General features: G+C 45.8%; 1 protein-coding gene across 1 annotated transcript in view; it reads right to left on the bottom strand.

Annotated features, from left to right (window-relative positions):
• Positions 1-25,787, bottom strand: part of LOC138497794 (mucin-3B-like) — a 261,045-nt gene that overhangs the window by 175,657 nt on the left and 59,601 nt on the right. The window contains exon 2 of the mRNA XM_069621499.1: positions 3,938-25,159. Within this exon, the coding sequence (XP_069477600.1) occupies positions 3,938-25,159 (21,222 nt within the window). The remainder of the gene's footprint in view (positions 1-3,937; positions 25,160-25,787) is intronic.

Genomic DNA, 25,787 nt, shown 5'->3' with positions numbered 1-25,787 from the left:
GAAATAGTCCAACCGGGAGGCTGAGTTGTGTACTGATGAGTGAAATGTATATTCTGCGTTCCCAGGGTGTCTAACCCGCCAGACGTCCTCCACCTCAGATTTCCAGCACATGTTGTTTAGATTGTCTATCACTTTAGGCGATGAATTACAGGCACCCATTGTCCTGTCTCTGGTTGGGTCTAAGAGTGAATTAAAATCCCCACCCCATATGATCTCCCCAGCGGTAGTCCCTCAAGTTGGCCGTCAACCCACTCCAGGGGCTCCACTGTGTCTTAGTTAGGACTGTAGTAGTTTATTAATGTGGTCAGGTGACCCTGTATTGTGCCATGTACTAAGAGGCCTCTCCCTTCTTGGTCTTTGATCAGAGATTTCAAGCAGAGCCCTACTGAGCTGCGTATAAGAATAGGCGGAGAAATATCTATGACAACCACAGTTTCTTCCAAATCTCGATTCCCCCTCCGGGGTCAAGTGTGTCTCCTGAAGGAGCGCCATGTCTATGCAGTGACGCTGCATGTACATTAGCACTCTGCAGCATTTGGAGGGGCAGTTCAGACCTCTGATGTTCCATGTCACATACGTAAGTGACTGAGCCATTGTACAACCAGAGATTCATGATACCCACCAGAATTATCTTATTCATAAGGCTTGGCAATGTCCTGATTCTAAAGATCACGCTCCGAGGTAGCTCTCAAGTCCACCACAAACCTCAACAAAACCCTCTTCGATCATCCTCCCCACCCCCACCAGCAACCCCAGCCTGCCAGTTGTCCCCCACCCCTTTGCCCATAAGAACAATCTCTTTGCTCCTGCTTTGGGGCTCGCCAGGGCCCGGCCATCCAGTCAGCTATGGCATATAAACACCCTACACCCCCATCATGTTAGACTATGGGTATGTCTTATAAGGATCCCCTCTGCTTATATTTTCCTTGTTTTCATCACTGCAACCCTCTGGGTAAAGTCTCCAGAAAGGAGTTTGCCTCTTCCAGGGTTTGGAAAAAGAGCATCCGGTCGTCGTGTTCCATGGGCAGTTTAGCCGGGAACAGCATAGCATACTTCAAGTTCCTTTCTCGAAGCCTTCTCTTGACATCGATAAATGTCTTCCTAGATGACTGAACTTTATCCGAGAAGTCTGGAAACAGACGGATAGGGGAGTTCTGATTTGACAAGGGGCCCACTTTCTAGCCCTGCATAAAAAGCCAGGTCCCTGTGTCAGTAGTTGAGCAGGTGAGCGATCAATGGACGCGCCTGGATGCCATGCAGAGGCTTCCTGCCACTAGGTATACAGTGGGCCCTCTCCACGATAAACACAGTCAAGAACTCTTCTCCCCCAGGACCTCTTTCAGGAGGCTTTCCACCATCTTTTCCATGTATTTCTGGTCCGCATATTCTGGCACCCCCACAATGCGTAGGTTGTTTCTCCTTGATCTAGATTTCTGGTCATTGTGTTTTTCCATCAACTTTTTAATTGCTTTTTTGATTGCGTCCAGGTCTCTTGTGGCTGTATTGGTGTCATCCTCCACCGTGGACACTCGCCCCTCCACCTCATCTAGGTGCTCTCCATGTTTGCCCAGGCAGACTAGCGTGTGATCCACTTTACATGTGAGTGTGTCCATTTTGCCGTCCAGTGACTGAATGCTTGCCTGTACTTGCCCCAGCATACTTTTGATATCGGTCCGTGCTCCCCCTGGATCCGCAATCCCGGAGGCCTCTTCCATGGATTTCTCACCTGCAGCAGCTGTCTTGGCTGAGTTCGAGGTTTCAAAATGGAGTTCCGACTGCTGTTAACCCGCTTTTTGTGATTTGGACATATTGTTGTTGAATGCCCCTGACTCTGCAGTAGTCCATTTCTAGAGGTCTTCTTGGTGGGTCTGGGCCATGTGTGACTGCCCCCTGGGTCAGTGCAGCATTAAGGCAAAGTATTTCAAATGGGGCGCTGGCCCTATTGTCCATGTGGCAGCAGGGCCTGCAAGCTTATTTGTATTCAGGTCCTTGGTTCACAGTTTAACTTGAGTTGTCCCCTGCTGTTAAGTGCCTGGTTTGGGATGACCACCTCTGGCTATCAGTGCTATGTTAGCACTCAAATGTACAGTCTGTAGCTCTCTGCAATCCTCTACTGCCGTTTACACCTGCAGGGCTCCACTCACCCCTGCCGCTCTCCCCTGCAGAGCTCTGTGTCCCACATCCCTGGCCTGCATCCAGTGTCTGGGTCCCTCAGGGACAGTGTCTCAGGGGGCTTTTCAGGGATGAGTCCGCCTTCCCGCCGGCTGTTGCACTTCAGGTTAGGTGTTGGGGAAGGAGGGGTGTTAGGTACTGCACCCACCTTAACCCTCTCTGGGTGAAGTACAGGGTACACCGCTGCTCCCCCTGGAGTTCCTGCCTCCTTATGCTTTTTGCTGTGAGCACGTTGGTTACCTCCGCCCACCACTCCGGATCTCGGGTCTCCTTTGGCTGCGCTCCCTCAGGCTCGGCACTCCGTAATACTTGGGGTGCACTCTCTCTGTGTTTTTCTGTCTAGTCTCGGCCTGCAACCGTCGGCCACTGGCTCCTTCCACTCGCCCCCATCGGCCTGCCAGTTCAACTTGTCTCGCTCCGCCCCCCCGAACTCCAGCGAGTCCCGATATCTCTGGGATTACAGCACCACCAGCTACCGGAGTTTCTCTGCACCTCCTGTGGGGTTAATCTGACAGTTTACGCTGCAGACTGGGGCCGTAGCTGCATGTGGACAAGAAGATTTGGTCCGAATATATTTGGGCTGCCCTGGAGATCACGGGCCTGCGGCCATCTTTGACCAGGCTCTGTAGCGCCCCCACCTGTCAAAATCTTGATCACTTTTAGGCCCTCTTCTTTAGCATAGTAAACTGGTATTTTGAAATACTTTCTTTGTGTGCCACCATCTGATTATGGGCCAGGTGGAATTATCGAATGTCTTATTCCAGGGGTCTTCAACCATTGGCTCTCCAGATGTTTAGAACTACAACTCTCATCAGTCATAGCCAGCATTGTCAATGGTGAGATAACATGGGAGCTATAGTCCAAAATATCTGGCAAGCCACAGGTTTCAGACCCTTGCACTGTTCCATAGGAATGCCATGTGCATGAATTGGTGCCATTTTGTAAGGTCCAGCATCTCATAATTTAGCACCATTTTTTGTTTCATCCTAAAAGGTGGAAGGTTATTTTTGAAAAACTCCTCAATGGTCGTCTTCTCACCACCATGGTCATGTCAAGTACAAAAGCGTCAGATATTACATTTGTGTGAATTTAAAGCAATTGCAAAGTTAGAGGTAGGAGCAACTACTAGATACAAACCATTTCCATCTTCAAAATGTACATGGAAATTAGTGGAAAATAAATACAATTGGAAACATAATGCATCTCCATTTCCAAAGAAACTGTGTTCTGTATTACTGCCAACTTTCCAGAAACACTGCAGACGGTAGCTTTATTTAGCGCATGCCGTATTCCCATTCGGTAATCCATCTACCTTGTAATAAGGGTCTTAGAAGAAAACAAAATGGCACTGATAAACTGTATGTAGAAGAAAGCAACTTCCCATCATTAAGATTCTTACAAAAAAATTGATATTAACATCTGTTTGGGTCCTGGGATTCAAACTGCAACCCATTTTCAGAAGTAAAAAGCGCGAGGTAAGAATACAAATATGATCATCAGGTGATTGCTCCCAGTATGACACACGAACCCTCTAGGCACAGAATCCAGCATCCACAACAACGGATACATGAACATGCTGAGTGGTATCCAATTCTCACACACCTTTATTACTGTAACATTTGCTTTGCAATGCCCATTTAGCACAATTCCGCAGACAACCTCAATAACTGAGTTTCATTGCCCCAAATTGCATAAACAAAACGTATTTCCTCTCGATAGAGAATAACAACGAAAAATATGGAGTAACTGACAAAAATGCACTTACCTGCAGTTGATGATGACAGCTTGGTCGTAGGAGTCAATGTTGCTAGAGTGGTTGTTGTTGCTCCTGGGGCTGAAGAGATTACTGATTCGGATGTTGCTGCTGTTGTTAGTGCCACAGTGGTCGTTGTGCTCCTAGGAACTGTTGGTTGTCCGACAGCAGTTGTGGTGACCTCTGTTGATAATGGGGTAACTGTTATTGTGGCATGTTCTGACCGAGTTGTTGATGCTCCTAAATTTGTCGTTGCCTCTGGCACTGTTGTTGGTAGTACAGTGGTTACAGTACTCCCTGTTGCTGTGCTTGAGATAGCTTTTGGCACTATTGTTGGTGCTATCGTAGCTGTGGTAACATCTGGCACTGTTGTACTTGGCAACAGTGTGGTTAGTGCTACAGTCATTTTGGAGGTATATGGAGATGTAGATGTTACTTCTTTTGTGGTGGCTGTAGACTCCGATGCTGCTGTTAGTGCCACAGAGCTTGTTGTGGTCTCTGGAACTGTTGTTCGTGCTACAGGGGTTGTAGTAACCTCTGCTGATGATGCTGTTACTGTAGTTTTGGTAGTTTCTGACACAGTTGTTGATTCACTTGCAGTTCTCGTTGTATCTGGCACTGTTGTTGGTGGAACAGTCATTTTTGAAGTCGCTTCTGCTGTGGTTTTAATAGCTTCTGTCACTGTTGATGTTGCTGTGGTGGTTGTAATGGTATCTGATACTGTTATTGGTTGTTTCTTGGTGGTAGTGGCATCTGCTGTGGTACTTTCTGACAGTGTTGTTGGAGCTATAGTTGTTGAGGTTGTCTCTGGTGATGTGGTTGTTACTGCTGGTGCAATTGTTGTAGTCTCTGATACTATTGTTGGTACCCCAGTTGTAGTGGTTGTGTCAGAAAATGTTGTTGGTCCTACAGCAGTTGTGGTCACTTCTGTTGATAATGTTGTTACTGTAATTGTGGTAGGTTCTGACACAGTTGTTGATTCACTTGAGGTTTTAGTTGTTTCTGGTACTGTCGTTGGTGGCACAGTTGTTTTTGAAGTTGCTTCTGCTGTGGTTCTAATGGCTTCTGTCACTGGTGTGGTTGATGTGGTGGTTGAAATGGTATCTGATACTGTTGTTGGTAGTTTCTTGGTTGTAGTGGCCTGTGCTGTGGTACTTTCTGACAGTGTTATTGGTGCTGCTGTTGTTGCGATGATATCTGTGGTTGTTACTGCTGGTGCAGTTGTTGTAGTCTCTGATACTGTTTTTGGTGGCCCCGTTGTTGTGGTGGTGTCAGAAACTGTTGTTGGTGCTGCAGCAGTTGTGGTGAATTCGGTTGATAATGTTGCAACTGTAATTGTGGTAGGTGCTGACACAGTTGCTGATTCACTTGTAGTTTTAGTTGTCTCTGGCACTGTCGTTGGTGTCAATGTCATTTTTGTAGTCACTTCTGCTGTGGTTTTAATAGCTTCTGTCACTGTTGTTGCTGTGGTGGTTGTAATGGTATCTGAAACTGTTGTTGGTAGTTTCTTGGTTGTAGTGTCCTCTCCTGTGGTACTTTCTGTCAGTGTTGTTGGTTCTATAGTTGTTGTGGTGCTCTCGGGTACTGTGGTTGTTACTGCTGGGGCATTTGGTGTACTCTCTGATACTATTGTTGGTGCCACAGTTGTTGTAGTTTTATCAGAAACTGTTGATGCTGCGGTTGTTGAGGTGATCTCTGGTGATGTGATTGTTACTGCTGGTGCAGTTGTTGTAGTCTCTGATACTGTTGTTGGTGCCCCAGTTGTTGTGGTGGTGTCAGAAAATGCTGTTGGTTCTGCAGCAGTTGTGGTGACTTCTGTTGATAATGTTGTTACTGTAGTTGAGGTAGGTTCTGACACAGTTTTAGGTTCACTTGCAGTTTGAGTTGTCTCTTGCACTGTCGTTGGTGACACCGTCATTTTTGTAGTCGCTTCTGCTGTGGTTTTAACAGCTTCTGTCACTGTTGTTCTTGCTGTGGTGGCGGTAATGGTATCTGATACTGTTGTTGCTAGTTTCCTGGTTGTAGTGGCTTCTGCTGTGGTATTTTCAGACAGTGTTGTCGGTGCTATAGTTGTGGTGGCCGCTGGGAATGTGGTTGTTACTGCTGGGGCAGTTGTTCTAGACTCTGATACTGTTGTCAGTACCACAGTTGTTGTGCTATCTGGAACTGTTGTTTGTGCTACATGGGTTGTGGTGACCTCTGTTGATAATGTTGCTTTTCTAGATGTGGTAGATTCTGGCAAGGTTGTTGCTGAACCTGCAGATGTGGTTGTCCCTGGCACTATCATAGTTGTAGTTCCTTCTGCTGTGGTTTTGATAGCTTCTGCCACAGTTGTTGTTGTTGGTACTATAGTTGTAGTGGTGGTCGCTGGTAATGTGGTGGTTGCTGCTGGGGTAGTTGTTGTAGACTCTGACACTGTTGTCAGTGCCACAGTTGTAGTTGATATGTCCGGAACTGTTGTTTTTGCTGCTGGTGTTGTGGTGACCTCTGTTGGTAATGTTGTTACTGTGGTTGTGGTAGGTTCTGACACAGTTGTTGATTCACTTGCAGTTTTAGTTGTCTCTGGCACTGTTGTTGATGGCACAGACATGTTTGAAGTCACTGCTGCTGTGGTTTTAATAGCTTCTGTCACTGTTGTTGTTGGGGTGGTTGTAATAGTATCTGATACTGTTATTGGTAGTTTCTTGGTTGTAGTGGCCTCCGTTGTGGTACTTTCTGACAGTGTTGTTGGTGCTATAGTTATTGAGGTGGTCCCTGGTGCTATGGTTGTTACTGATGGTGCAATTGTTGTAGTCTCTGATACTGTCGTTGGTGTCCCAGTTGTTGTGGTGTCCGGAACTGTTGTTTGTGCTACAGGGGTTGTGGTGACCTCTGTTGATAATGTTGTTTCTCTAGCTGTGGTAGATTCTGCCAAGGTTGTTGCTGAACTGGCAGATGTGGTTGTCCCTGGCACTGTCATAGTTGTAGTTCCTTCTTCTGTGCTTTTGATAACTTCTGCCAAGGTTGTGGCTGCTGTGGTGGTTGCAGTGGTATCTGGTACTGTTGTTGGTGATTTTGCAGTTGTAGTGGGCTCTGATGTGGTACTGTCAGACAGTGTTGTTGGTAGTATAGTTGTTGTGGTGGTCCCTGGTAATGTGGTAGTTTCTGCTGGGGCAGTTGTTGTAGACTCGGATACTGTTGTTAGTGCCACAGTTGTTGTTGTGATGTCCAGAACTGTTGTTTGTGCTGCAGCTGTTGTGGTGATCTCTGTTGATAATGTTGTTGCTGTGGTTGTGGTAGGTTCTGACACAGTTGTTGATTCACTTGCAGTTTTACTTGTCTCTGGCACTGTTGTTGATGGCACAGACATTTTTGTAGTCACTTCTGTGCTTTTAATAGCTTCTGTCACTGTTGTTGTTGTTGGAGTGGTTGTAATATTATTTGATACTGTTGTGGGTAGTTTCTTGGTTGTAGTGACCTCTGGTGTGGTACTTTCTGACAGTGTTGTTGGTGCTATAGTTATTGAGGTGGTCCCTGGTGCTGTGGTTGTTACTGCTGGTGCAATTGTTGTAGTCTTTGATACTGTTGTTGGTGCCCCAGTTGTTGTTGTGGTGTCCAGAACTGTTTGTGCTACAGGGGTTGTGGTGACCTCTGTTGAAAATGTTGCTTCTCTAGATGGGGTAAATTCTGCCAAGGTTGTTGCTGAACCTGCCAATGTGGTTGTCCCTGGCAATGTCATAGTTGTAGTTCCTTCTGCTGTGGTTTTGATTACTTCTGCCACAGTTGTTGCTGCTATGGTGGTTGCAGTGGTATCTGGTACTGTTGTTGGTGATTTTGCAGCTGCAGTGGCCTCTGATGTGGTACTGTCAGACAGTGTTGTTGGTACTATAGTTGTTGTGGTGGTAGCTGGTAATGTGGTTGTTACTGCTGGGGTAGTTGTTGTAGACTCTGACACTGTTGTCAGTGCCACAGTTGTAGTTGTGATGTCCGGAACTGTTGTTTGTGCTGCCGGTGTTGTGGAGACCTCTGTTGATAATGTTGTTACTGTGGTTGTAGTAGGTTCTTCCACAGTTGTTGCTGCTGTGGTGATTGCAGTGGTATCTGGTACTGTTGTTGGTGATTTTGCAGTTGTAATGGCCTCTGATGTGGTATTGTCAGACAGTGTTGTTGGTACTATAGTTGTTGTGGTGGTAGCTGGTAATGTGGTTGTTACTGTTGGGGTAGTTGTAGACTCTGACACTGTCAGTGCCACAGTTGTTGTTTTGGTGTCCGGAACTGTTGTTTGTGCTACAGGTGATGTGGTGACCTCTGTTGATAATGTTGTTACTGTGGTTGTGGCCGGTTCTGACACAGTTGTTGATTCACTTGCAGTTTTAGATGTCTCTAGCACTGTTGTTGATGGCACAGACATTTTTGTAGTCATTTCTGCTGTGGTTTTAATAGCTTCTGTCACTGTTGGTGTTGGGGTGGTTGTAATAGTATCTGATACTGTTGTGGGTAGTTTCTTGGTTGTAGTGGCCTCTGTTGTGGTACTTTCTGACAGTGTTGTTGGTGCTGTAGTTATTGAGGTGGCCCCTGGTACTGTGGTTGTTACTGCTGGTGCAATTGTTGTAGTCTCTGATACTGTCGTTGGTGCCCCAGTTGTTGTTGTGGTGTCCAACACTGTTGTTTGTGCTACAGGGGTTGTGGTGACTTCTGTTGATAATGTTGTTTCTCTAGATGTGGTAGATTCTGCTGAGGTTGTTGCTGAACCTGCAGATGTGGTTGTTCTTGGCAATGTCATAGTTGTAGTTCCTTCTGCTGTGGTTTTGATAACTTCTGCCATAGTTGTTGCTGCTGTGGTTGTTGCAGTGGTAACTGGTACTGTTGTTGGTGATTTTGCAGTAGTGGCCTCTATTGTGGTACTTTCTGACAGTGTTGTTGGTGCTATAGTTATTGAGGTGGCCCTTGGTGCTGTGGTTGTTACTGCTGGTGCAATTGTTGTTGTCTCTGATACTGTCGTTGGTGCCTCAGTTGTTGTTGTGGTGTCCAAAACTGTTGTTTGTGCTACAGGGGTTGTGGTGACTTCTGTTGATAATGTTGTTTCACTAGATGTGGTAGATTCTGCCAAGGTTGCTGCTGAACCTGCAGATGTGGTTGTCCCCGGCACTGTCATAGTTGTAGTTCCTTCTGCTGTGGTTATGATAACTTCTGCCACGGTTGTTGCTAATGTGGTGGTGGCAGTGGTATCTGGTACTGTTGTTGGTGATTTTGCAGTTGTAGTGGCCTCTGATGTGCTACTGTCAGACAGTGTTGTTGGTACTATAATTGTTTTGGTGGTCGCTGGTAATGTTGTTGCTGCTGGGGTAGTTGTTGTAGACTCTGACACTGTTGTCAGTGCCACAGTTGTTGTTGTGGTGTCCAGAACAGTTGTTTGTGCTACAGGTGTTGTGGTGACCTCTGGTGATAATGTTGTTACTGTGGTTGTGGTCGGTTCTGACACAGTTGTAGATTCACGTGAAGTTTTAGATGTCTCTGGTACTGTTGTTGATGGCACAGACATTATTGTAGTCACCTCTGCTGTGGTTTTAATAGCTTCTGTCACTGTTGTTGTTGGGGTGGTTGTGATAGTATCTGATACTGTTGTTGGCAGTTTCTTGGTTGTAGTGGCCTCTGTTGTGGGAATTTCTGACAGTGTTGTTGGTGCTGTAGTTATTGAGGTGGCCCCTGGTGCTGTGGTTGTTACTGCTGGTGCAATTGTTGTAGTCTCTGAAACTGTTGTTGGTGCCCCTGTTGTTGTTGTGGTGTCCAGAACTGTTGTTTGTGCTACAGGGGTTGTGGTGACTTCTGTTGATATTGTTGTTTCCCTAGATGTGGTAGATTCTGCCAAGGTTGTTGCTGAACCTGCAGATGTGGTTGTTCTTGGCAATGTCATAGTTGTAGTTCCTTCTGCTGTGGTTTTGATAACTTCTGCCACAGTTGTTGCTGCTGTGGTTGTTGCAGTGGTATCTGGTATTGTTGTTGGTGATTTTGCAGTTGTAGTGGCCTCTGATGTGGTACTGTCAGACAGTGTTGTTGGTACTATAATTGTTTTGGTGGTCGCTGGTAATGTGGTTGTTGCTGCTGGGGTAGTTGTTGTAGACTCTGACACTGTTGTCAGTGCCACAGTGGAAGTTGATATGTCCGGAACTGTTGTTTGTGTTGCCTGTGTTGTGGTGACCTCTGCTGATAATGCCGTTACTGTGGTTGTGGTAGGTTCTGCCACAGTTGTTGCTGCTGTGGTGGTTGCAGTGGTATCTGGTACTGTTGTTGGTGATTTTGCAGTTATAATGGCCTCTGATGTGGTACTGTCAGACAGTGTTGTTGGTAATATAGTTGTTGTGGTGGTAGCTGGTAATGTGGTTGTTACTGTTGGGATAGTTGTAGACTCTGACACTGTTGTCAGTACCACAGTTGTTGTTGTGGTGTCCGGAACTGTTGTTTGTGCTACAGGTGTTGTGCTGACCTCTGTTGATAATGTTGTTACTGTGGTTGTGGTCGGTTCTGACACAGTTGTTGATTCACTTGCAGTTTTAGATGTCTCTGGCACTGTTGTTGATGTAAAGGACATTTTTGTAGTCACTTCTACTGTGGTTTTAATAGCTTCTGCCACTGTTGTTGTTGGGGTGGTTGTAATAGTATCTGAGACTGTTGTTGGTAGTTTCCTGGTTGTAGTGGCCTCTGTTGTGGTACTTTCTGACAGTGTTGTTGGTGCTGTGGTTATTGAGGTGGCCCCTGGTGCTGTGGTTGTTACTGCAGGTGCAATTGTTGTAGTCTCTGATACTGTCGTTGGTTCCCCAGTTGTTGTTGTGGTGTCCAGAACTGTTGTTTGTGCTACAGGGGTTGTGGTGACCTCTGTTGATAATGTTGTTTCTCTAGATGTGGTAGCTTCTGCCAAGGTTGTTGCTGAACCTGCAGATGTGGTTGTCCCTGGCACTGTCATAGTTGTAGTTCCTTCTGCTGTGGTTATGATAACTTCTGCCACGGTTGTTGCTGCTGTGGTGGTTGCAGTGGTATCTGGTACTGTTGTTGGTGATTTTGCAGTTGTAGTGGCCTCTGATGTGGTACTGTCAGACAGTGTTGTTGGTACTATAATTGTTTTGGTGGTCGCTGGTAATGTGGTTGTTGCTGCTGGGGTAGTTGTTGTAGACTCTGACACTGTTGTCAGTGCCACAGTTGTAGTTGTGATGTCCGGAACTGTTGTTTGTGCTGCCGGTGTTGTGGTGACCTCTGTTGGTAATGTTGTTACTGTGGTTGTGGTAGGTTCTGCCACAGTTGTTGCTGCTGTGGTGGTTGCAGTGGTATCTGGTACTGTTGTTGGTGATGTTGCAGTTGTAATGGCCTCTGATGTGGTACTGTCAGACAGTGTTGTTAGTACTATAGTTGTTGTGGTGGTAGCTGGTAATATGGTTGTTACTGCTGGGGTAGTTGTAGACTCTGACACTGTTGTCAGTGCCACAGTTGTTGTTGTGGTGTCCGGAACTGTTGTTTGTGCTACAGGTGTTGTGGTGACCTCTGTTGATAATGTTGTTACTGTGGTTGTGGTCGGTTCTGACACAGTTGTTGATTCACTTGCAGTTTTAGATGTCTCTGGCACTGTTGTTGATGGCACGGACATTTTTGTAGTCACTTCTGCTGTGGTTTTAATAGCTTCTGTCACTGTAGTTGTTGGGGTGGTTGTAATAGTATCTGATACTGTTGTTGGTAGTTTCTTGGTTGTAGTGGCCTCTGTTGTGGTACTTTCTGACAGTGTTGTTGGTGCTCTAGTTATTGAGGTGGCCATTGGTGCTGTGGTTATTACTGCTGGTGCAATTGTTGTAGTCTCTGATACTGTCGTTGGTGCCCCAGTTGTTGTTGTGGTGTCCAGAACTGTTGTTTGTGCTACAGGGGTTGTGGTGACCTCTGTTGATAATGTTGTTTCTCTAGATGTGGTAGATTCTGCCAAGGTTGTTGCTGAACCTGCAGATGTGGTTGTCCCTGGCACTGTCATAGTTTTAGTTCCTTCTGCTGTTGTTATGATAACTTCTGCCACGGTTGTTGCTGCTGTGGTGGTTGCAGTGGTATCTGGTACTGTTGTTGGTGATTTTGCAGTTGTAGTGGCCTCTGATGTGGTACTGTCAGACAGTGTTGTTGGTACTATAATTGTTTTGGTGGTCGCTGGTAATGTGGTTGTTGCTGCTAAAGTAGTTGTTGTAGACTCTGACACTGTTGTCAGTGCCACAGTTGTAGTTGTGATGTCTGGAACTGTTGTTTGTGCTGCCGGTGTTGTGGTGACCTCTGTTGATAATGTTGTTACTGTGGTAGGTTCTGCCACAGTTGTTGCTGCTGTGGTGGTTGCAGTGGTATCTGGTACTGTTGTTGGTGATTTTGCAGTTGTAATGGCCTCTGATGTGGTACTGTCAGACAGTGTTGTTGGTACTATAGTTGTTGTGGTGGTAGCTGGTAATATGGTTGTTGCTGCTGGGGTAGTCGTAGACTCTGACACTGTTGTCAGTGCCACAGTTGTTGTTGTGGTGTCCAGAACAGTTGTTTGTGCTACAGGTGTTGTGGTGACCTCTGGTGATAATGTTGTTACTGTGGTTGTGGTCGGTTCTGACACAGTTCTTGATTCACTTGCAGTTTTAGATGTCTCTGGCACTGTTGTTGATGGCACAGACATTTTTGTAGTCACTTCTGCTGTGGTTTTAATAGCTTCTGTCACTGTTGTTGTTGGGGTGGTTGTAATAGTATCTGATACTGTTGTTGGTAGTTTCTTGGTTGTAGTGGCGTCTGTTGTGGTACTTTCTGACAGTGTTGTTGGTGCTGTAGTTATTGAGGTGGCCTCTGGTGCTGTGGTTATTACTGCTGGTGCAATTGTTGTAGTCTCTGATACTGTCGTTGGTGCCCCAGTTGTTGTTGTGGTGTCCAGAACTGTTGTTTGTGCTACAGGGGTTGTGGTGACCTCTGTTGATAATGTTGTTTCTCTAGATGTGGTAGATTCTGCCAAGGTTGTTGCTGAACCTGCAGATGTGATTGTCCCTGGCACTGTCATAGTTTTAGTTCCTTCTGCTGTTGTTATGATAACTTCTGCCACGGTTGTTGCTGCTGTGGTGGTTGCAGTGGTATCTGGTACTGTTGTTGGTGATTTTGCAGTTGTAGTGGCCTCTGATGTGGTACTGTCAGACAGTGTTGTTGGTATTATAATTGTTTTGGTGGTCGCTGGTAATGTGGTTGTTGCTGCTGAAGTAGTTGTTGTAGACTCTGACACTGTTGTCAGTGCCACAGTTGTAGTTGTGATGTCTGGAACTGTTGTTTGTGCTGCCGGTGTTGTGGTGACCTCTGTTGATAATGTTGTTACTGTGGTAGGTTCTGCCACAGTTGTTGCTGCTGTGGTGGTTGCAGTGGTATCTGGTACTGTTGTTGGTGATTTTGCAGTTGTAATGGCCTCTGATGTGGTACTGTCAGACAGTGTTGTTGGTACTATAGTTGTTGTGGTGGTAGCTGGTAATATGGTTGTTGCTGCAGGGGTAGTTGTAGACTCTGACACTGTTGTCAGTGCCACAGTTGTTGTTGTGGTGTCCGGAACTGTTGTTTGGGCTACAGGTGTTGTGCTGATCTCTGTTGATAATGTTGTTACTGTGGTTGTGGTCGGTTCTGACACAGTTCTTGATTCACTTGCAGTTTTAGATGTCTCTGGCACTGTTGTTGATGGCACAGACATTTTTGTAGTCACTTCTGCTGTGGTTTTAATAGCTTCTGTCACTGTTGTTGTTGGGGTGGTTGTAATAGTATCTGATACTGTTGTTGGTAGTTTCTTGGTTGTAGTGGCGTCTGTTGTGGTACTTTCTGACAGTGTTGTTGGTGCTGTAGTTATTGAGGTGGCCTCTGGTGCTGTGGTTGTTACTGCTGGTGCAATTATTGTAGTCTCTGATACTGTCGTTGGTGCCCCAGTTGTTGTTGTGGTGTCCAGAACTGTTGTTTGTGCTACAGGGGTTGTGGTGACCTCTGTTGATAATGTTGTTTCTCTAGATGTGGTAGACTCTGCCAAGGTTGTTGCTGAACCTGCAGATGTGGTTGTCCCTGGCACTGTCATAGTTGTAGTTCCTTCTGCTGTGGTTATGATAACATCTGCCACGGTTGTTGCTGCTGTGGTGGTTGCAGTGGTATCTGGTACTGTTGTTGGTGATTTTGCAGTTGTAGTGGCCTCTGATGTGGTACTGTCAGACAGTGTTGTTGGTACTATAATTGTTTTGGTGGTCGCTGGTAATGTGGTTGTTGCTGCTGGGGTAGTTGTTGTAGACTCTGACACTGTTGTCAGTGCCACAGTTGTAGTTGTGATGTCTGGAACTGTTGTTTGTGCTGCCGGTGTTGTGGTGACCTCTGTTGATAATGTTGTTACTGTGGTAGGTTCTGCCACAGTTGTTGCTGCTGTGGTGGTTGCAGTGGTATCTGGTACTGTTGTTGGTGATTTTGCAGTTGTAATGGCCTCTGATGTGGTACTGTCAGACAGTGTTGTTGGTACTATAGTTGTTGTGGTGGTAGCTGGTAATATGGTTGTTGCTGCAGGGGTAGTTGTAGACTCTGACACTGTTGTCAGTGCCACAGTTGTTGTTGTGGTGTCCGGAACTGTTGTTTGTGCTACAGGTGTTGTGCTGATCTCTGTTGATAATGTTGTTACTGTGGTTTTGGTCGGTTCTGACACAGTTGTCGATTCACTTGCAGTTTTAGATGTCTCTTGCACTGTTGTTGATGGAACGGATATTTTTGTAGTCACTTCTGCTGTGGTTTTAATAGCTTCTGTCACTGTTGTTGTTGGGGTGGTTGTAATAGTATCTGATACTGTTGTTGGTAGTTTCTTGGTTGTAGTGGCCTCTGTTGTGGTACTTTCTGACAGTGTTGTTGGTGCTGTAGTTATTGAGGTGGCCCCTGGTGCTGTGGTTGTTACTGCTGGTGCAATTGTTGTAGTCTCTGATACTGTTGTTGGTGCCCCAGTTGTTGTTGTGGTGTCCAGAACTGTTGTTTGTGCTACAGGGGTTGTGGTGACCTCTGTTGATAATGTTGTTTCTCTAGATGTGGTAGACTCTGCCAAGGTTGTTGCTGAACCTGCAGATGTGGTTGTCCCTGGCACTGTCATAGTTGTAGTTCCTTCTGCTGTGGTTATGATAACATCTGCCACGGTTGTTGCTGCTGTGGTGGTTGCAGTGGTATCTGGTACTGTTGTTGGTGATTTTGCAGTTGTAGTGGCCTCTGATGTGGTACTGTCAGACAGTGTTGTTGGTACTATAATTGTTTTGGTGGTCGCTGGTAATGTGGTTGTTGCTGCTGGGGTAGTTGTTGTAGACTCTGACACTGTTGTCAGTGCCACAGTTGTAGTTGTGATGTCTGGAACTGTTGTTTGTGCTGCCGGTGTTGTGGTGACCTCTGTTGATAATGTTGTTACTGTGGTAGGTTCTGCCACAGTTGTTGCTGCTGTGGTGGTTGCAGTGGTATCTGGTACTGTTGTTGGTGATTTTGCAGTTGTAATGGCCTCTGATGTGGTACTGTCAGACAGTGTTGTTGGTACTATAGTTGTTGTGGTGGTAGCTGGTGATATGGTTGTTGCTGCTGGGGTAGTTGAAGACTCTGACACTGTTGTCAGTGCCACAGTTGTTGTTGTGGTGTCCGGAACTGTTGTTTGTGCTACAGGTGTTGTGCTCACCTCTGTTGATAATGTTGTTACTGTGGTTTTGGTCGGTTCTGACACAGTTGTCGATTCACTTGCAGTTTTAGATGTCTCTTGCACTGCTGTTGATGGAATGGATATTTTTGTAGTCACTTCTGCTGTGGTTTTAATAGCTTCTGTCACTGTTGTTGTTGGGGTGGTTGTAATAGTATCTGATACTGTTGTTGGTAGTTTCTTGGTTGTAGTGGCCTCTGTTGTGGTACTTTCTGACAGTGTTGTTGGTGCTGTAGTTATTGAGGTGGCCCCTGGTGCTGTGGTTGTTCCTGCTGGTGCAATTGTTGTAGTCTCTGATACTGTCGTTGGTGCCCCAGTTGTTGTTGTGGTGTCCAGAACTGTTGTTTGTGCTACAGGGGTTGTGGTGACCTCTGTTGATAGTGTTGTTTCTCTAGATGTGGTAGATTCTGCCAAGGTTGTTGCTGAACCTGCAGATGTGGTTGTCCCTGGCACTGTCATAGTTGTAGTTCCTTCTGCTGTGGTTATGATAACTTCTGCCACGGTTGTTGCTGATGTGGTGGTTGCAGTGGTATCTGGTATTGTTGTTGGTGATTTTGCAGTTGTAGTGGCCTCTGATGTGGTACTGTCAGACAGTGTTGTTGGTACTATAATTGTTTTGGTGGTCGCTGGTAATGTGGTTGTTGCTGCTGGGGTAGTTGTTGTAGACTCTGACACTGTTGTCAGTGCCACAGTTGTAGTTGATATGTCCAGAACTGTTGTTTGTGCTGCCTGTGTTGTGGAGACCTCTGCTGATAATGTTGTTACTGTGGTTGTGGTAGGTTCTGCCACAGTTGTTGCTGCTGTGGTGGTTGCAGTGGTATCTGGTACTGTTGTTGGTGATTTTGCAGTTGTAATGGCCTCTGATGTGGTACTGTCAGACAGTGTTGTTGGTACTATAGTTGTTGTGGTGGTAACTGGTAATGTGATTGTTACTGTTGTGGTAGTTGTAGACTCTGACACTGTTGTCAGTGCCACAGTTGTTGTTGTGGTGTCCAGAACTGTTGTTTGTGCTACAGGTGTTGTGGTGACCTCTGTTGATAATGTTGTTACTGTGGTTGTGGTCGGTTCTGACACAGTTGTTGATTCACTTGCAGTTTTAGATGTCTCTGGCACTGTTGTTGATGGCACGGACATTTTTGTAGTCATTTCTGCTGTGGTTTTAATAGCTTCTGTCACTGTTGTTGTTGGGGTGGTTGTAATAGTATCTGATACCATTGTCGGTAGTTTCTTGGTTGTAGTGGCCTCTGTTGTGGTACTTTCTGACAGTGTTGTTGGTGCTGTAGTTATTGAGGTGGCCCCTGGTGCTGTGGTTGTTACTGCTGGTGCAATTGTTGTAGTCTCTGATACTGTCGTTGGTGCCCCAGTTGTTTTTGTGGTGTCCAGAACTGTTGTTTGTGCTACAGGGGTTGTGGTGACCTCTGTTGATAATGTTGTTTTTCTAGATGTGGTAGATTCTGCCAAGGTTGTTGCTGAACCTGCAGATGTGGTTGTCCCTGGCACTGTCATAGTTGTAATTCCTTCTGCTGTGGTTATGATAACTTCTGCCACGGTTGTTGCTGCTGTGGTGGTTGCAGTGGTATCTGGTACTGTTGTTGGTGATTTTGGAGTTGTACTGGCCTCTGATGTGGTACTGTCAGTTAGTGTTGTTGGTACTATAATTGTTTTGGTGGTCTCGGGTAATGTGGTTGTTGCTGCTGGGGTAGTTGTTATAGGCTCTGACACTGTTGTCAGTGCCACAGTTGTAGTTGATATGTCCGGAACTGTTGTTTTTGCTGCTGGTGTTGTGATGACCTCTGTTGATAATATTGTTTCTGTGGTTGTGGTAGGTTCTGCCACAGTTGTTGCTGCTGTCGTGGTTGCAATGGTATCTGGTACTGTTGTTGGTGATTTTGCAGTAGTAATGGCTTCTGATGTGGTACTGTCAGACAATGTTGTTGGTACTATAGTTGTTGTGGTGGTAGCTGGTAATGTGGTTGCTACTGCTGGGGTAGTTGTTGACTCTGACACTGTTGTCAGTGCCACAGTTGTAGTTGTGATGTCCGGAACTGTTGTTTGTGCTGCCGGTGTTGTGGTGACCTCTGTTGATAATGTTGTTATTGTGGTTGTCGTAGGTTCTGCCCCAGTTGTTGCTGCTGTGGTGGTTGCAGTGGTATCTGGTACTGTTGTTGGTGACTTTGCAGTTGTAATGGCCTCTGATGTGGTACTGTCAGACATTGTTGTTGGTACTATAGTTGTTGTGGTGGTAGCTGGTAATATGATTGTTACTGCTGGGGTAGTTGTAGACTCTGACACTGTTGTCAGTGCCACAGTTGTTGTTGTGGTGTCCAAAACTGTTGTTTGTGTTACAGGTGTTGTGGTGACCTCTTTTGATAATGTTGTTACTGTGGTTGTGGTCGGTTCTGACACAGTTGTTGATTCACTTGCAGTTTTAGATGTCTCTGGCACTGTTGTTGATGGCACAGACATTTTTGTAGTCACTTCTGCTGTGGTTTTCATAGCTTCTGTCACTGTTGTTGTTGGGGTGGTTGTAATAGTATCTGATACTGTTGTTGGTAGTTTCTTGGTTGTAGTGGCCTCTGTTGTGGTACTTTCTGACAGTGTTGTTGGTGCTGTAGTTATTGAGGTGGCCCCTGGTGCTGTGGTTGTTACTGCTGGTGCAATGTTTGTAGTCTCTGATACTGTCGTTGGTGCTCCAGTTGTTGTTGTGGTGTCCAGAACTGTTGTTTGTGCTACAGGGGTTGTGGTGACCTCTGTTGATAATGTTGTTTCTCTAGATGTGGTAGATTCTGCCAAGGTTGTTGCTGAACCTGCAGATGTGGTTGTCCCTGGCACTGTCATAGTTGTAGTTCCTTCTGCTGTGGTTATGATAACTTCTGCCATGGTTGTTGCTGCTGTGGTGGTTGCAGTGGTATCTGGTACTGTTGTTGGTGATTTTGCAGTTGTAGTGGCCTCTGATGTGGTACTGTCAGACAGTGTTGTTGGTACTATAATTGTTTTGGTGGTCGCTGGTAATGTGGTTGTTGCTGCTGGGGTAGTTGTTGTAGACTCTGACATTGTTGTCAGTGCCACAGTTGTAGTTGTGATGTCCGGAACTGTTGTTTGTGCTGCCGGTGTTGTGGTGACCTCTGTTGATAATCTTGTTATTGTGGTTGTGGTAGGTTCTGCCGCAGTTGTTGCTGCTGTGGTGGTTGCAGTGGTATCTGGTACTGTTGTTGGTGATTTTGCAGTTGTAATGGCCTCTGATGTGGTACTGTCAGACAGTGTGGTTGGTACTATAGTTGCTGTGGTGGTAGCTGGTAATATGGTTGTTACTGCCGGGGTAGTTGTAGACTCTGACACTGTTGTCAGTGCCACAGTTGTTGTTGTGGTGTCCGGAACTGTTGTTTGTGCCACAGGTGTTGTGGTGACCTCTGTTGATAATGTTATTACTGTGGTTGTGGTCGGTTCTGACAGAGTTGTTGATTCACTTGCAGTTTTAGATGTCTCTGGCACTGTTGTTGATGGCATGGACATTTTTGTAGTCACGTCTGCTGTGGTTTTAATAGCTTCTGTCACTGTTGTTGTTGGGGTGGTTGTAATAGTATCTGATACTGTTGTTGGTAGTTTCTTGGTTGTAGTGGCCTCTGTTGTGGTACTTTCTGACAGTGTTGTTGGTGCTGTGGTTATTGAGGTGGCCCCTGGTGCTGTGGTTGTTTCTGCTGGTGCCATTGTTGTAGTCTCTGATACTGTCTTTGGTGCCCCAGTTGTTGTTGTGGTGTCCAGAACTGTTGTTTGTGCTACAGAGGTTGTGGTGACCTCTGTTGATAATGTTTTTTCTCTAGATGTGGTAGATTCTGACAAGGTTGTTGCTGACCTTGCAGATGTGGTTGTCCCTGGCACTGTCATAGTTGTAGTTCCTTCTGCTGTGGTTATGATAACTTCCACGGTTGTTGCTGCTTTGGTGGTTGCAGTGGTATCTGGTACTGTTGTTGGTGATTTTGCAGTTGTAGTGGCCTCTGATGTGGTACTGTCAGGCAGTGGTGTTGGTACTATAATTGTTTTGGTGGTAGCTGGTAATGTGGTTGTTGCTGCTGGGGTAGTTGTTGTAGACTCTGACACTGTTGTCAGTGCCACAGTTTTAGTTGATATGTTCGGAACAGTTGTTTGTGCTGCCGGTGTTGTGGTGACCTCTGTTGATAATGTCGTTACTTTGGTTGTGGTAGGTTCTGCCATGGTCGTTGCAGCTGTGGTGGTTGCAGTGGTATCTGGTACTGTTGTTGGTGATTTTGCAGTTGTAATGGCCTCTGATGTGGTACTGTCAGACAGTGTTGTTGGTACTATAGTTGTTGTTGTGGTAGCTGGTAATGTGGTTGTTACTGCTGGGGTAGTTGTATACTCTGCCACTGTTGTCAGTGCCACAGTTGTTGTTGTGGTGTCCGGAACTGTTGTTTGTGCTACAGGTGTTGTGGTGACCTCTGTTGATAATGTTGTTACTGTGGTCGGTTCTGACACAGTTGTTGATTCACTTGCAGTTTTAGATGTCTCTGGCACGGTTGTTGATGGCACGGACATTTTTGTAGTCACTTCTGCTGTGGTTTTAATAGCTTCTGTCACTGTTGTTGTTGGGGTGGTTGTAATAGTATCTGATACTGTTGTTGGTAGTTTCTTGGTTGTAGTGGCCTCTGTTGTGGTACTTTCTGACAGTGTTGTTGGTGCTGTGGTTATTGAGGTGGCCCCTGGTGCTGTGGTTGTTACTGCTGGTGCAATTGTTGTAGTCTCTGATACTGTCGTTGGTGCCCCAGTTGTTGTTGTGGTGTCCAGAACTGTTGTTTGTGCTACAGAGGTTGTGGTGACCTCTGTTGATAATTTTTTTTCTCTAGATGTGGTAGATTCTGACAAGGTTGTTGCTGACCTTGCAGATGTGGTTGTCCCTGGCACTGTCATAGTTGTAGTTCCTTCTGCTGTGGTTATGATAACTTCCACGGTTGTTGCTGCTTTGGTGGTTGCAGTGGTATCTGGTACTGTTGTTGGTGATTTTGCAGTTGTAGTGGCCTCTGATGTGGTACTGTCAGGCAGTGTTGTTGGTACTATAATTGTTTTGGTGGTCGCTGGTAATGTGGTTGTTGCTGCTGGGGTAGTTGTTGTAGACTCTGACACTGTTGTCAGTGCCACAGTTTTAATTGATATGTTCGGAACAGTTGTTTGTGCTGCCGGTGTTGTGGTGACCTCTGTTGATAATGTTTTTACTTTGGTTGTGGTAGGTTCTGCCATGGTCATTGCTGCTGTGGTGGTTGCAGTGGTATCTGGTACTGTTGTTGGTGATTTTGCAGTTGTAATGGCCTCTAATGTGGTACTGTCAGACAGTGTTGTTGGTACTATAGTTGTTGTGGTGGTAGCTGGTAATGTGGTTGTTACTGCTGTGGTAGTTGTAGACTCTGACACGGTTGTCAGTGCCACAGTTGTTGCTGTGGTGTCCAGAACTGTTGTTTGTGCTACAGGTGTTGTGGTGAGCTCTGTTGATAATGTTGTTACTGTGGTTTTGGTCGGTTCTGACACAGTTGTTGATTCACTTGCAGTTTTAGATGTCTCTGGCACTGTTGTTGATGGCACAGACATTTTTGTAGTCACTTCTGCTGTGGTTTTAATAGCTTCTGTCACTGTTGTTGGGGTGGTTGTAATAGTATCTGATACTGTTGTTGGTAGTTTCTTGGTTGTAGTGGCCTCTGTTGTGGTACTTTCTGACAGTGTTGTTGGTGCTGTAGTTATTGAGGTGGCCCCTGGTGCTGTGGTTGTTACTGCTGGTGCAATTGTTGTAGTCTCTGATACTGTCGTTGGTGCCCCAGTTGTTGTTGTGGTGTCCAGAACTGTTGTTTGTGCTACAGGGGTTGTGGTGATCTCTGTTGATAATGTTGTTTCTCTAGATGTGGTAGATTCTGCCAAGGTTGTTGCTGAACCTGCAGATGTGTTTGTCCTTGGCACCGTCATAGTTGTAGTTCCTTCTGCTGTGGTTATGATAACTTCTGCCATGGTTGTTGCTACTGTGGTGGTTGCAGTGGTATCTGGTACTGTTGTTGGTGATTTTGCAGTTGTAGTGGCCTCTGATGTGGTACTGTCAGACAGTATTGTTGGTACTATAATTGTTTTGGTGGTCGCTGGTAATGTGGTTGTTGCTGCTGGGGTAGTTATTGTAGATTCTGACACTGTTGTCAGTGCCACAGTTGTAGTTGTGATGTCCGGAACTGTTGTTTGTGCTGCCGGTGTTGTGGTGACCTCTGTTGATAATGTTGTTATTGTGGTTGTGGTAGGTTCTGCCCCAGTTGTTGCTGCTGTGGTGGTTGCAGTGGTATCTGGTACTGTTGTTGGTGATTTTGCAGTTGTAATGGCCTCTGATGTGGTACTGTCAGACAGTGTGGTTGGTACTATAGTTGTTGTGGTGGTAGCTGGTAATATGGTTGTTACTGCTGGGGTAGTTGTAGACTCTGACACTGTTGTCAGTGCCACAGTTGTTGTTGTGGTGTCCGGAACTGTTGTTTGTGCCACAGGTGTTGTGGTGACCTCTGTTGATAATGTTGTTACTGGGGTTGTGGTCGGTTCTGACACAGTTGTTGATTCACTTGCAGTTTTAGATGTCTCTGGCAATGTTGTTGATGGCACAGACATTTTTGTAGTCACTTCTGCTGTGGTTTTAATAGCTTCTGTCACTGTTGTTGGGGTGGTTGTAATAGTATCTGATACTGTTGTTGGTAGTTTCTTGGTTGTAGTGGCCTCTGTTGTGGTACTTTCTGACAGTGTTGTTGGTGCTGTAGTTATTGAGGTGGCCCCTGGTGCTGTGGTTGTTACTGCTGGTGCAATTGTTGTAGTCTCTGATACTGTCGTTGGTGCCCCAGTTGTTGTTGTGGTGTCCAGAACTGTTGTTTGTGCTACAGAGGTTGTGGTGACCTCTGTTGATAATGTTTTTTCTCTAGATGTGGTAGATTCTGACAAGGTTGTTGCTGACCTTGCAGATGTGGTTGTCCCTGGCACTGTCATAGTTGTAGTTCCTTCTGCTGTGGTTATGATAACTTCTGCCACGGTTGTTGCTGCTGTGGTGGTTGCAGTGGTATCTCGTACTGTTGTTGGTGATTTTTCAGTTGTAGTGGTCTCTGATGTGGTACTGTCAGGCAGTGTTGTTGGTACTATAATTGTTTTGGTGGTCGCTGGTAATGTGGTTGTTGCTGCTGGGGTAGTTGTTGTAGACTCTGACACTGTTGTCAGTGCCACAGTTGTAGTTGATATGTTCGGAACAGTTGTTTGTGCTGCCGGTGTTGTGGTGACCTCTGTTGATAATGTCGTTACTTTGGTTGTGGTAGGTTCTGCCACGGTCGTTGCTGCTGTGGTGGTTGCAGTGGTATCTGGTACTGTTGTTGGTGATTTTGTAGTTGTAGTGGCCTCTGATGTGGTACTGTCAGACAGTGTTGTTGGTACTATAATTGTTTTGGTGGTCGCTGGTAATGTGGTTGTTGCTGCTGGGGTAGTTATTGTAGATTCTGACACTGTTGTCAGTGCCACAGTTGTAGTTGTGATGTCCGGAACTGTTGTTTGTGCTGCCGGTGTTGTGGTGACCTCTGTTGATAATGTTGTTATTGTGGTTGTGGTAGGTTCTGCCCCAGTTGTTGCTGCTTTGGTGGTTGCAGTGGTATCTGCTACTGTTGTTGGTGATTTTGCAGTTGTAATGGCCTCTGATGTGGTACTGTCAGACAGTGTGGTTGGTACTATAGTTGTTGTGGTGGTAGCTGGTAATATGGTTGTTACTGCTGGGGTAGTTGTAGACTCTGACACTGTTGTCAGTGCCACAGTTGTTGTTGTGGTGTCCGGAACTGTTGTTTGTGCCACAGGTGTTGTGGTGACCTCTGTTGATAATGTTGTTACTGGGGTTGTGGTCGGTTCTGACACAGTTGTTGATTCACTTGCAGTTTTAGATGTCTCTGGCAATGTTGTTGATGGCACAGACATTTTTGTAGTCACTTCTGCTGTGGTTTTAATAGCTTCTGTCACTGTTGTTGTTGGGGTGGTTGTAATAGTATCTGATACTGTTGTTGGTAGTTTCTTGGTTGTAGTGGCCTCTGTTGTGGTACTTTCTGACAGTGTTGTTGGTGCTGTAGTTATTGAGGTGGCCCCTGGTGCTGTGGTTGTTACTGCTGGTGCAATTGTTGTAGTCTCTGATACTGTCGTTGGTGCCCCAGTTGTTGTTGTGGTGTCCAGAACTGTTGTTTGTTCTACAGAGGTTGTGGTGACCTCTGTTGATAATGTTTTTTCTCTAGATGTGGTAGATTCTGACAAGGTTGTTGCTGACCTTGCAGATGTGGTTGTCCCTGGCACTGTCATAGTTGTAGTTCCTTCTGCTGTGGTTATGATAACTTCTGCCACGGTTGTTGCTGCTGTGGTGGTTGTAGTGGTATCTGGTACTGTTGTTGGTGATTTTTCAGTTGTAGTGGTCTCTGATGTGGTACTGTCAGGCAGTGTTGTTGGTACTATAATTGTTTTGGTGGTCGCTGGTAATGTGGTTGTTGCTGCTGGGGTAGTTGTTGTAGACTCTGACACTGTTGTCCGTGCCACAGTTGTAGTTGATATGTTCGGAACAGTTGTTTGTGCTGCCGGTGTTGTGGTGGCCTCTGTTGATAATGTCGTTACTTTGGTTGTGGTAGGTTCTGCCACGGTCGTTGCTGCTGTGGTGGTTGCAGTGGTATCTGGTACTGTTGTTGGTGATTTTGTAGTTGTAGTGGCCTCTGATGTGGTACTGTCAGACAGTGTTGTTAGTACTATAGTTGTGGTGATCGCTGGTAATGTGGTTGTTGCTGCTGGGGTAGTTGTTGTAGACTCTGATACTGTTGTCAGTGCCACAGTTGTAGTTGTGATGTCCGGAACAGTTGTTTGTGCTGCCGCTGTTGTGGTGACCTCTGTTGATAATGTTGTTTCTCTAGATGTGGTAGATTCTGACAAGGTTGTTGCTGTGCCTGCAGATGTGGTTGTCCCTGGCACTGTCATAGTTGTAGTTCTTTCTGCTGTGGTTGTGATAACTTCTGCCACAGTTGTTGCTGCTGTGGTGGTTGCAGTGGTATCTGGTACTGTTGTTGGTGATGTTGCAGTTGTAGTGGCCTCTGATGTGGTACTGTCAGACAGTGTTGTTGGTGCTACTGTTTTTGAGGTGGTCTGTGGTAATGTGGTTGTTACTGCTGGTCCAGTTGCTGTAGTCTCTGATACTGTTGTTGGGTCCCCAGTTGTCGGGGTGGTGTCAGAAACTGTTGTTGGTGCTGCAGCTGTTTTGGTGACTTCTCTTGATAATGTTGTTAATGTAATTGTTGATGGTCCTACTGCAGATGTAGTTGTTATTGCAGCTGTTGTTGGTATTGAAGTGGCTGTGCTAGTCACTGTTTCTTTGGTCACAGTAGATTCTAATATTGGTGATACTGCTATAGCGGCTGAGGTGGTGTATGGCACTGTTGTGGTTGGTGAGTCTGTTGTCATGGTTGTTGCTGCAGTTGTCACTGCTTTGCTTGTGATTTCTGTTGTGCTTGACTGCCCATCTGTAAGTAAGAAAAGATAACGTTATTTATGTATCTATTCTGTACAGCTGACTCTAAGTTTAAACACTGCTTTGTTAAAAGAATCACTCTGGCCTTATAACAAAATGTATTCCAAATGAGAGAGCTAGTAGAATGGCTAATAGAATGCTTTATTTATTTACAGATTGTGCTCCAGGCCAGCGCAATGCAAGCCTCTTGGACTGATCACCCCTGTACCATCTCTAATGTTTTGAAATGGGAGGAGGTTTTATTGAGGCGGTGCAACCTAGGGGGCATGCTGAGCCTGACGGGAACAGCCCACAGCCCAGGTTAAGGGCATGGGAGAAGCAAGGGTCCCTTAACACGGGTATTGGGTCATTAATGGCGGCGGTCTGCCTGCCGCCGAAGTTTATACGTGGGTTAAAATGGTGTTTTTAACCAAATACAAAATAAATCTTACCTTGGGGGTCAAGTGTCGCTTGGCATTTCTGAAGTCTATTTTTTATGTTGATGATTGTCACATCATAAACAAGGAAACAGAATCAGAAGCTGCAGTATGGCATCGCACCTCATGGTAACAGTTCTTTTTTCTTTTTTCAGTTAAACACACCTTTAGCAGCTGCGTGTGAACCACGCAGGTGCCAAGGTG

The sequence above is a fragment of the Ambystoma mexicanum genome, chromosome 1p (assembly GCF_040938575.1).
Source record: "Ambystoma mexicanum isolate Mex_15411 chromosome 1p, UKY_AmexF1_1, whole genome shotgun sequence".
NCBI lineage: Eukaryota > Metazoa > Chordata > Amphibia > Caudata > Ambystomatidae > Ambystoma > Ambystoma mexicanum.
Note: the sequence above shows the minus strand (reverse complement) of the source record. Positions and strands in the feature narration are given on the sequence as shown.